The 12311-nt window shown below is 40.5% G+C and overlaps 1 protein-coding gene across 1 annotated transcript in view; it reads left to right on the top strand.

Moving 5' to 3' along the window:
• KLF12 (KLF transcription factor 12) overlaps positions 1 to 12311 on the top strand; it is a 228388-nt gene that overhangs the window by 204975 nt on the left and 11102 nt on the right. Inside the window, exon 7 of the mRNA XM_066545072.1 lies at positions 1782 to 1939. Within this exon, the coding sequence (XP_066401169.1) occupies positions 1782 to 1939 (158 nt within the window). The remainder of the gene's footprint in view (positions 1 to 1781; positions 1940 to 12311) is intronic.

The raw sequence follows: 12311 nt of genomic DNA, 5'->3' as shown, positions 1-12311 counted from the left end.
TTGCTTAAATGCAATTCTTAAGCCATTTCTGTAAGAGCTAGACATATCTTTATTCCAGTCATATAGTTAAAGTGCTAATCTTTCTTAGTCTCTTGGGGATGATTTTTGCCAACTAATGTTGTTACTACGGCTCTCTGTCTGCTTCTGTCTCCATTCCAGGAATTCTCTGCACATCTGCTTATATGCATCATATTATAGGCAAAAATAATTAATCTGGAGAATCTCTTGCCTGCAGGTAAAATATGAATATGTGTTAAAAGAGTACTGTTCAGAAAGAAAGTACTCTTTTCCCCCATTAGTGCTTCAAATTAGGATTCTACTGTGAAAATATTTAAACAAAACTAAAACCGCATACTTTGGACTACCACTAATTCAAGGCTTAGAGATTAGTATGCAGAGAGTTAGAACATCAGTGAAATCATGTGCTAATGGTGTGAGATGCTTTACACAAACTTTTAATCCCATATGAGTACTCCTCAGCAAGTTCTGGAAAGCTCCAGGAGTTCAGTGTGTGCCGTAACAGCTACAGCTGTGCAGGAGCTCCTCTGACAGGAGCCTGCAGGTCAGTGTTAACAGAGGTGCTTCCCAGCAGATGCCTCAACATCAGTGCTCCTTTCAAATGCCTGCCTCAGTACCTTGGATTCCTCAAAGGTTCATTCTTTTCATTCAGATTGATCTTAAGAGTCTAAAAGAGCAGGCTAATGAGTGTGTAGCCCATTTACCCTGAATGTCAATAAACCTGGGAAGCCCCAGAAACCTGATGAAGGGCAGAGTTGTGCCAGTACTTAACTAAACAGGCTGCTGTAGCTGTGGGTGATGGTGGTTGCTGTGCAATATAACCATAGTGAGGTCGATAGGATGATCAGTTAATAATGATTTATGGCTGGGTGGTGTGATTACTGGCAGTCAATGAGGGTTTGAATCACAGCCTTCCAACTTGATAATAATTTATCTAACCAAGCCAAATGCATTGCGGTAGCAAGGCTTGTTTCAAGTAATAGGTCCAGCACACACTGTACTTAGAAACTAACACAACATTACTTCAATGCTGTATTTTAATTGCTTAAAATTAGGGTAACTGATAGGCTGTAGGACATTGCTGTAAATGGAGTTTCTTTGATAAGCATTTATGTGTTTCTGTGGGGATTGTTCTCTGGCCTTGTTCTTATACTTCATTTATCAGTGGTTTGAAAGAAAATAAATTTCATTGGCTTGCACGTGATAGATTGAGAACTGCTAAATGAGAAAATGGAAAAATCACTGCTGCGGGGTGATCTGGATCTGTTAGCAGTCTGTATTCTAGCAAACAACAGGTGTTTGGCCTATTGTGAGGATCCATAGTTCAGATCTGGGTAATGGAAACACTTTTTCATAAAAGGTTTCAGGCTTTTTATCTATTTAAACTTGTCAAAGAGAAGTTATGGAAGCTATATATAAACTTGTTTAGAAAACAGTTCAGTGAGCTTGTACCTGGACACATGTCAAATAGAAATAGAGCTCAGATAAAGTCAGGCTGCTTCACTATTGGAGCAGTATTTCAAGTATCATGGTGGGGGTTTTTGGGCAAATAAGCACTTCTAAATCAAAACTTCAGTTATTTCATACTGCAGAATATGCTCTAATTCAAGCACTAATTGTGTCAAAATGTTGAAAGGGAAATAGATAATTCATTTTTTTTACGTCCCTTCTAGCACAGTCACTTCTGTTAGAGCTGATTTTTTGGGGTCCAGGCTATACACCAAACTCTTGCTTCATTTTTTTGCTTCCGTTCTGTTTTTCAGTTCAATTTCACCGTTCAGTATTGAGAGCACAAGGCGTCAGAGGAGGTCTGAGTCTCCAGACTCCAGGAAGCGGCGCATCCATCGGTGTGACTTTGAGGGATGCAACAAAGTATACACAAAAAGCTCCCACCTGAAGGCTCACAGGAGAACGCACACAGGTGAGATTTGCTGGCACTGTGCACTGTGGTTAAGACAAGCAGGTGCCTTTCTGTCCAGTTTAGGGCATAATGAGCTTGTCATCCTACACTAAGAGCCAAAGGCCTGCACCTGAATAACAGAGATGTCTGTGAGTGCATTGGCATTCTGGTGCAGATCAGGAGTGTTCTTTTGAGTGGAACTTCCCTGTCATCCCCTCTTGGCAGCACAAGACTGGTGGCAGCACCAACCAGACTCTTCTCAGGTAAAACTCAACAGAAAAGTGGCCTCTGGGGACATACTTGCTGTGCTTCAACAAACAAAGTGTGGTCATTGCTTGGGACCAACCAGAGCTAGTCCAGAGAAAAGTCTCAAGAGCATATAGTGTGGTCATGAATCTTCAGCAACATTTTTTTCACTCTTTCTTTTGAAACTACTTGCTTTTACGGATGTAGCCTTTGGATGCCAAGAGCTCCTGAAATCCTTCAGTTCAATTCAAGGGTAAACTCAAGTCCTCAGTATGTCTTTCTGGAGGCTTTCAGAGGTACCTATCCCATACTGGAGAGGGAAGTCATCACTGTATGAGAATCAGTCTCACTAGATCCCTACAGCAGAGGTGCAAGAGAGATGCTTAGAGGAGCTGGGCCCCATTCAGGGGTGACCATACTTAACACTCACTCAATACCTGGTGTCCTTATTAACTTTATGGGCTGCTACTAATCTGTGTGACAGGCATGTAAGGGTAGCGGAAGTAGTGATGTGTAATAGTTGTAATTTTATTGTGGATAAACTCAGGAGCAGCAATTTGAAGCTGTCAAGAGCAAGTCTAAAAGGGGATTGATTGGATGGCTGGAAAGGCAGTGAAAAGAACACTCTGAGCCTCAGTGCTATTCCTTACTCTGATGCTGATTTGCTTAAATCAAATTTATTGATCTCTGTGCTCTTAATGGACTTCAGCATTCCTGTAACTCCTTGGAGGAGAGATGGTGTTTATCCAGTGTATAGGACAATGTTGCTCTTTGCTGAGAATCTGCTGGTGCTTCTGTGATCTGATGTACTCTAAAGAGTATGACATATTGTTTTAGAAAATTAAGTAAAGGCTTCTCCCTTTCAATTGAGGCTGCATCTCCATCACTTTTTCCAGTATGTCTTTTGGCTGGTAGGACTTCTGTTGAGAGGAGGATGGAACAAGGCTCCATCCTAATATTCCCTACTAAAACAATTTCTGTAAGGTATGAGTACCTTCCTTAAACAACAGAAATGTTCTGGTGATCTGGAAATTGCATTACATTTCCTTCCAGGCCAATTTTCTTGGTTTCTTCATCTCTTCCCATTAAGACAAGCCTTCTGCTCTGTCGTTATTTGTCATGTCCTGTCTTGATTCTTCTTCCGTCTTCCCTCTTCTTTCCCATCTTAAATGTGGTCTTTCATCACTACTCTTCTAATATCTTTTATTTACCCTTACCCTGTCACCATTTTCTGTCATTTTTGTTTTACCTCTTTTATCCCAGTCTAACCCTACTCTGTCATTTTCCTTCCCCCTGCTGGATTTATGTGTTGTTTCTTTTCTTGCCTGTATCACCCTTTGAGCATTGCACAGCTGTAACAGATTCAATGACAGAGAGCCCAGCAGAGAAGAGCCATAGTGGGTTTGGTTTGAAACAAAAATACCATTTATCTGCTTACACCACAGGGAAGTCACTCTTCTTTATCCTGCCAGACTGGCGACCAGCCCAGGAGTATAAGCAATCATCATGTGAGTTACCAAACTAGATGTGGACAATCTCAGAAATGTCACACCCAAGGCAGCCCAGAAACAGAGGAGGCTCTTTTCTGCTGTAACATTTTAAAACACTGATAATTACATTTGTTGGATGTCTGTAATTTGTCAGTGATCTCATGGGGCAGGCTGTGCACGTAGGGTGCTCAGAAGTAGGCACTGAAGGCTTGAGAGGATGTAGGTAAATCCCAGTTTAAGCATATGTAGCTCTCCACCAGCACAAAAGGAGTTTGTCTGCCTGCTGTAATCGTAGGATCCATATCCCCAGCCGTGGTTCCCTGGCAGCTGGTGTCAAGGCTTTGCTATCTGTCTGCGATCTCTGGGTAGTCAGAGAAGAGGGATTGGCACCTCTGGGGCATGTTATTCCCTCTTGAGGTATACCCAGAGATTGGCTTGCAAAGGTGCTTCTCCTTCACTGCTGAGCACAGAGGAAGCCCGGATACCTTCCAGACTGTGAACTGACTGAAACGAATTCCCACGCCAACATACAACTGGCTGAACTGTTCGTAGTCATGCTGGTAGCTGGTTTATTACTTCAGGGAAAAAGAAAAATAACATCGAATCCAAAACCTTCATTAAATAGTCAGCTGATAACTAACTGCTTTATAGTGACATTGCAGAAGGCTTGATGAAAGAAGTGTAGTCTAGAAAAAATGGTCAGTGCTGAATTTAGCTAGTGGATCCAGTGAGAAAACCTGTGTCATGCTGTTAAAATTAAATGTGTTTTACAGGACACTTCAGAGGTCTTGATGAGAAGTTGGTATATTCAGGCTTACATGTAGCATTGGCCATGAGCGTACTCATCTTGTACTTGGCCATGTACTAATCTCATCTTGCATTTTTTATCTTGGCCTTTACTTTTGCTTCAGGCAAAAGAAGTTAGTTATTCACGTATGACCCACAGTAATTAGTGCAGTTTTGGATAAGTATAAATGAAGTATGACAGCTATGCACGCAAGAGTGAGCAAGTTTCAGTAGGAAACTTTCTGAGAAAAGATCACAGAAACTCAGCATTGCATAATCTGTACCTTATTTTTTTTAGGCAGGCTGATCTTGCTGACAGTTGTTTACCTAAGCAGTATGTGCTTGAGAACTTTTTTTTTCATTTACTCGATGATCTTAAAGGTCTTTTTCAAACTACATTACTTTGTATGCATTATTCAGTGCATAGACACTGAAACATTCACAGTAGTTTAGACTCAGGAGGAAAAACAATGTGGTGTTATGATAGGATGAACAGATTTGTTGGTTGGAAGGTATACTTCCTTTCATCCTAATGGAGACCAGAAACAAAATATTATAGATGGTAACAGTTGAATTTAATTCTCTTGGAGTAACTCCTAGGTTTTTTAAATATGCTGTCATCTAGCTCTTCAATACTTGCCACCAGTGTCCTCAAAACTTGGTTTGCTGGTGTGGGCATGGAGTCCACTGGGGGGCGGACTTGAATTATGTATTGTCTCTCCGACTGGGAAAGCTGCAAGTGAAACCTCTGATAGATAGAGCATTGCATAAAGCACAAGCTCTGGTATTAAATTTCTCTTTCTAGAATCAGCTTCTTGTTTTTGTTTTGCCAGATCATCAAATAAAGCTATCAGGAGGTATCAGGTGTGATGGAGAGCCTTCAGGGCTCGCAGGCAATCTTGCAGCTCAGGTTTAACTCTTTCTGCAAGGAGAAACTGTGAGAAATTGGCTCACTGGACTTGCATTGAGCTAGTTTCTGCTTCAGTGAACTTAAAGAAAATTACTAATGTGTGATTCCACAAAGGAATAATCTTTAAAAATGGGAAAACCAGCAGCCATGAGTTGCATTCTTGGTTTGTGTTCATCTGTGTTGCACTTGGCACAGGTGCTGGTGCTGGCCCCAGGAATGGGGAGAGTGTAAATGCTGTTTCCAAGGGGTGTGCACCTGTGCAGCCCTGGTGGGACCCACCTGCTTCACTTTGCTGCTTTTACTTTGAAGTTGGAGAAGAAAACAAGTCAGAATGCTGTTTTATGATCTGTAGTGGCTATTTCAGTCCTTTTAAGCAACACTGAAGTTGCTATTGACACTTCCAATAGGACATCTGAGTCCTACAGACTGAGTAATATTGGTTCTTTCCACTGTAAGAACGTCTAAACATCTGAAGTTGCTCATGGTTAAATCCAGTTCTAGTTCATCATGGTTACCCCCTTAGCACATGGAGAAGCCTAAGGAGTTTAAAGCATTGTATGAATCATCCTGAAGAAGTCAACAAAGAAAGAAGATGCCTGCTTTGAGGTAATGTGGGACATAATTTTAGCGTCTGAAACACAAGAGATTTGTTCCCTGTCTCTCACCTCCACAGGATTTTCATTTACTGTAGTAGTAATCAGCATTCTGTATTTCTGTGCAACCTTATTTCAGTTGTTAGTTAAAAATTTGTGGTAGAACGTGACAGTGTGGCTTTGTGGGGTCAGCAGCTGCAAAAGCCTGGGACTTTCCAGGCAGCATGAAGTGGGAATGGATTTAATCCATGGGTGTAAGCACCATATATCCACAGGCATGGAGGAGTGGAGGAGGCCAGGGTCAGTAACCAGAGCAGTTTTGTGGGACTCAGATACTGGACTGCAACTGCTGCTCTTTGTCCTGCCCCAGCCAGTGCTGGTCTCAGTCACCCTTCTCAGTGCTGCTGCTGCAGTAGAGGGGCTGCTCTGTCAGGCTCTTGCAGAGCCAGGCTGAATAAAGCCCCCAGGCCAAGTGAATTGTTTTAGGGTTTGGTGCTTTGTCCTTGATCAACGCCTATATCATTCCTGAGAGATGAGAGCAAATACCTTAGCCACAGACGTAATGAAACCTATTTGTCAGTGTCAAGGGGTCTTCAGCAGTTTTACATGGAGACAGTAAACATCTCAGAAGTACAGATTTGTACCTGAGAAAATGACAGCATTCCCTCCCCAAGATGTTCCTTTGTAGCTGTGTTGAGACACCACCCTAGAAGAGAGAGAACTAGTGAGTACATGGGTGTTTTATTTAGTCTGTGCTTTTTCAAACATTGCATTCCTCTCACTCACTGTTGCTCCATATATTATTTTAATATGAAAGGGCCCCTGTCATTAGTCTTTGTTCACATTTTCCTTTGAGAGCTTTCAGAGTGGACTTAAAAAGTCAGAGGCACCAAAAAAGCTATTTTTGTTCTGTAGGTTTTGAAACTCCATTCATTACCTGTTGTTTTCTTAAGGTCTGTTTAATGCCTTTTGCTGACTATAAGTTCCAGAGAGATATTTACAGATTTGTAATCCCTTCTTTATACAAATATTGGGAAGAAGCAACATTTTTTTAAATAATCTGTCTGGATTTTACTTGAACTGTGTAGATTTTTGGTCTCTAACACATCTTTGTCACCTACCTGCCAGACTCACTCTTCAAAACCCCAGCTTTTCTTTCTCATGTCCTATGTTCTTCTTGTCCCTGAGCTCTTCCAGTACCATGAAAATCTATCAAGTGAAAAAACCTCCAAAAGCAGGTTCATGTGCTGTTTCAGAAACTGGGAATTTAAATAAACAAAGCCAATTTAAAAATTAATTTGCTTTAAGTAAAATAGGAGGGTCTATTTGTGTTGGGTGATGATTTTATTTTGTAAGAAATACTTTCTTTTAGTGTTTAAATTTTACTGCCAGTTTCAATAAACAGTAGAGCTTTCCAATGTGAAAACTAGTATATTTCACAGAAGTTTTCCTTTCTATCCTTTCTTCTCTTTCTTCATGCAGTTTCTCTTTAGAAGATAAACTAATTATTTAATAAAGGAAACCTCAGCCTACTCTCATTGATGTGGCAGGCTTCACATTTCAGGACAGAAGTATATTTAAGAGCAGCTGTCTCCTGGAGCAGGGTATCTCCTGGTGTAGCAAGGGTGTGAGGGCAGGCTCACCAGAGCCACCACAGCCTAGAAAGGTGATGCAGAAGTGGGAGCCTCTGGATGTAGTGAGATCATTGCCTGAGCCCATTTAGTTACAGGCAGGTGTCCATACCAGAAAGAGCTTGTACATCCAGTTCTCTTCCAATAGCTGCTCTGTGGAAAGTTAAATGTTTTCATTTCTGGCAGGTTTGCAAGCTCTGAATTCACCTTACACACAGGGAGTCATTCCTCTGCATTGTAGGTCTGATGCTGTGCCGATATGGAAGAGTGCCCGTGTGGTTATTCCAAGGCACTTTGATGGGAAAGCAAGTCTAATTGCCTCTGTGATTATTTGCAGTCTCAAGGTTATGAAAAATATTTTCAACAGTGCCCCTTGACTTTGTAAAGATGGGGTGCATATGTGTTTTGTCTGTGTGTGGCACGAGGGAATAATGATAATTTCATTATGCAGAATAAGATTTTTCTCTAAGCCAACCTTTCAGTACTTAATGCTCTACCTCCAAAGAACTGCAGTTCATCTGAGGTCTCTGGCGTGATTGTGGTCTACCATGTGTAGCCCTGAAGTGCCATGAAGACAAGAAAGATGTCTTTACTCCCACTGCTTCCAAAACATTTTCCCAGATGTTGCACCCAGACCTGGAGGAATAAATACACAGTACAGGGTTTCCAACTCCTGCAGCCCACTCAGTCCCCAGCAGAGGGAACAATAATTTGCTGCTGGTGATAACCCATGTTTTTTGGGAAGTGTGTCTGAAGTTGCTCGTGACTATCCTGTCCTTGTCGGGGCAACCTTGGATCAGAAACACAGTCTTTGAGAGTGCAGCATGCTCAAAACTGCAAGTAAGCCTCATAAAAGCTTTTTTAAAAATGTTTTTTCATGTTTTCTTCTTTCCTGCTTTTTTTTTTTTGCGTGCATAAAAGCAAACAAGAGGTAGATCATGAAAATTAGTGTTTTCCGTCTTCAATTTTGTAAATAAGCAGTTAGAAACATGGGTAAATTCTAAAAAACTTCTTGTTTCATGGGAAAGTAAAAAGATTTGATGAAACCTGTGTAGGATGAGGAGTTATTTTCTACACTTCAGTGTTCTCTCCACATAGGATATGAAATAGTGATATTTCAGTCACATTAATGAGCTTTCCCCTTGCCCCTCTCCTGCATTTTTTCTTTCAGCTGATTTTTTTCTTAAGTGTTATATATATTTAATCTGATTTTTATTGTGATAAAAATTGGTATATTTTCTTTTGGAAGTTTAATTCCATTTCCAACTCACTTAAATGGGAGGTGAGGTTTTTTTAATGCTCTGTTTCTATACACAGCTCAGCACTGCAGTGCCCATCCTCTGCTTGAGCCTGATTTCTAGCACAGTGCAAACACCAAATAATCAGTTGTGCAAAACTGTAAGACCAAGCTCATCCCTTGGAGCCTTTTAGTTATTTTTTGGTTGGGATTTTCTTTATTATTTCTTTGACCAGTTTCATTGTTGGTTTGGGGTTTTTTGGTTTTTTCAAGGAACAAAAGGAAAGTCTAAGTTTCATACTAAGAAACATGAGTATTTCTCTTGATGAACATGGTAGAACAATGCCAGGAGGAGTGACAGTACCAGCATTGAAGGTGGATGGGTAGGGAAGTGTGACCTGTTTGGTGTTTCCCTTGCAGTAGTAGACCACAGTGAAGGAAAGTTGTTTTATTTGTGGAAGGCCCGACTAAAGCCCAAGCCTGCAGCACCCCAGTTAAAGAGAGTAAATGTAAATGTGCAGATCTGCTGGCACCCTCCATACGCTTGGAAGTATGGATCTGTTGCATCACCTTTCCCAAATATTTTAGTGAGTGAAGGCTGCTATAAGAAGCAAAACCTCAGTTTTTTTCCCACAGCACTGGAAATTCAATAGTCTCATGTATTTGCTATGGCTGTTGTGAAGAAGAAAACTCTATGTCATCTTTCACTACAAATATATCTATAATAGATACCTGTTATCTGTTAAGTGTATATGTATATGCACTTAAGATATACTTAAACTTACATATACACACCACATCATACAGGAAACAAATTTCAGGAAGGTTAATAAAATTATATTTTTCATGAACTGTTGGGATTTGGTCTGGCTCCTGCATTCAAGTGTACAGGAAGAGGCCTTTTACATTTCCAAATGTTTTACATTTTTTATTTTTACAGGAGTCAAAATTTATCATACTGCATCAGCAGTGCCCTTGGCAATGTATTGTAACTAATCCTTGTCCCCAAGCATTAATTCATTCATATGTCACACAGTGCTTAGGAGGGCCCTTTCTGGGGCAAAGTCTCTGCAGAAGCCCCAAAAAGAGAAGATATGGAATTTGCTTGGATTCCCCCTCTTTCTCATTTTTCTGTGCATGTGGTTACAGAACAGACCAGAGACTGATAGAATGGGTTTGCCTTCTGAAATTACAGTGAATTGAATTTTGTGATTTTAGTCCCAAAGGCTTTTTTGCTGGGATTTGTATTTAAATAGCATCAGACGGGGGCAGCTGTATACCTAGAGTGACAGTGAGACAACAGTAGTGGAAGGAAAGAAGCAGGGTTGCCACACTTGGGACTGGTCTTGCAGGGGGAGTGAGAAGAAGGGCCAGGATGGCAAACAGAACCAAAGCTCATCAGTGCAGTGAAATGAAAATGTGTTTGTGTGTTTTGATGTGAGAAAAGGACTCCTACCTGAATTATCACAAGTGGATAGCTGTAAATTAAGTGGAGTTTGTAAATGGTGAGTTCAAGGGCTGCCGAAGTGTAATGAAGTTCTGTCTCTTCTTCTAGAGTGGAGGTTGTCACTGTATATTTGAACTGAAGAAATTGTTTTGTTCCTGGTTTCCACGTGAAGAAACCATGTCCCTGTCCTTTGCCTAAGTCAGACTGAGAACAAGAAATAAAAACCTGAACTTCAAGACGTGTCCCAGGCAGCACAGTATGTTCCTGTTCTGCTCGTAGAAATTGTTTTGCCAGACTTGCTCAACTGATACGAAACTAATCTCTTCCTGGAAAGATATTTTATTTGCATATTTTGACAATACTGAAACATAAAAGTCAAATTGCCTATGTTCACCAAAGAGAGAGAGTGAATTAGTGACTGCATTAAGTAAATAATTGAATTAGATTTTTGCATCAAAATGATTGAAAATATTTCAAAGTTTTAAGGGGTTTAAGCTAAGTTCTAACACTTTCATTACAGAAAGTAAGGTGTTTCCTAATGTATAAGTCATAGCCTTGCTGTTCACTCTCAGCAGTTTTGGGAAGGCTGACACTCACTGGTTTGGTTTTCCTACCTGCAGAATGGACTTGATATTTGTTACACAGTACTACTGTGGAAAGAGACTTTTATGAGGGATTATATTTTCGAAAAATCTTTATAAGGCACTTGAAAGTTGTAAAGTGCTTGATAAGTGCTCTATTTTTTCATTAAAAAATTATACTAATAAAAATATCACATAAAATGTAAGAATTGTCATTTTTCCCTTTCCCCGTGTCTGAAAGCTAAGCTCCCCTCTTCCTCTGGGAGTGCCTGAGGATGTTCATTATCAGATAGTGTTTTGCTGTTAAAAGATTCTTTTCTGCCTGAAATTTCTTATTTTTAGTAGAAATGCAAAATCTAATTAGCCATCATTTGTGGTTTTCAGTGTATGATTTCTTCTCCTAGCATCCTGTCAGTGTGGGTGCACTTAGGACTGTCCTGTATGCTTCAGAACAATTCTGGTGTTTACATGGGAGCTGAAAACAGCTGACATAAATACTGCACATTACATATATTGCATAACATCCTGTAGGAGAAATCAAACCAGAAATCACCAGGAGATGTCCTCAACCCTGAAAAACTGCAGATCTGTTCACTTTGACTAGAAAATGTAGCATATCAGACATGGGCAGAGGCATGATTGTTGGCTTATTTATTTTCTTCCAATTTGTTTTGGGCTCAATCCTTACGACCTCACTCTGTTTTTGTGTGGGGAATACTTCTCCAAAATAATGACAGTAGAAACTTGGGGCATAAATATTTATATAGCAGAACTGGGCATGTTCCACCTATTAAACTGTGCAAATTTCACTAAAAACCCATTGTATGTTGTGAATGGGGTTAGCGGTCATCTTCTCCATGCCCCCATCCTCCCTGTCTGGAATTACTACACAAACCTATACATCAGGTTTTGTTTCCGTATGCTTTCTAACTTTGTCCTTCGCAGGGTGATGTAAGCTTAACATAGAAAAAAATCTGACTAGATTGCTAAACCTTTACCCCTGAACAGTCCCCTATGTTTATTTCCTCGTTGTCTCTTATTTGGAATAAAAGTGTTAGCAACATTTCAAAATGCTGAGTGCCACTGCAGGAAGGAGCTGCAGAGAAGTGACACAATAACTCAAGAGTCACTGTGACAATTCCATGTGCAGAAAAAATGGATAGATAGGGGTATCTGAAGCGGACATTAATAAGAAGGGACATGGCACTTATCTGTAATACCAGAAAGAGAGGGGAGCTGATGCCAGAGGAAGAGAACTGTTTACAGCTTGAGCACTGGGATATTTTCTGTCATGGTAGTAGGCAGTGTTACCTCATGGTTGCCAAGAGCCTGCTAAACTGCTGGGTAAATGAAACTTAAATAATACATAAATGAAGGGAACTGCAAATGGGCAGAGGGAGTACATGGGGCATCTGCAGTTGCAGTAAATAAGATTCCTTGCCTAAGGAATGAATATAAGCCCAGCTCTGTTT

The sequence above is a fragment of the Molothrus aeneus genome, chromosome 2 (assembly GCF_037042795.1).
Source record: "Molothrus aeneus isolate 106 chromosome 2, BPBGC_Maene_1.0, whole genome shotgun sequence".
NCBI lineage: Eukaryota > Metazoa > Chordata > Aves > Passeriformes > Icteridae > Molothrus > Molothrus aeneus.
The sequence above is the reverse complement of the archived record's forward strand: the minus strand, read 5'-3'. Positions and strand labels throughout refer to the sequence as shown.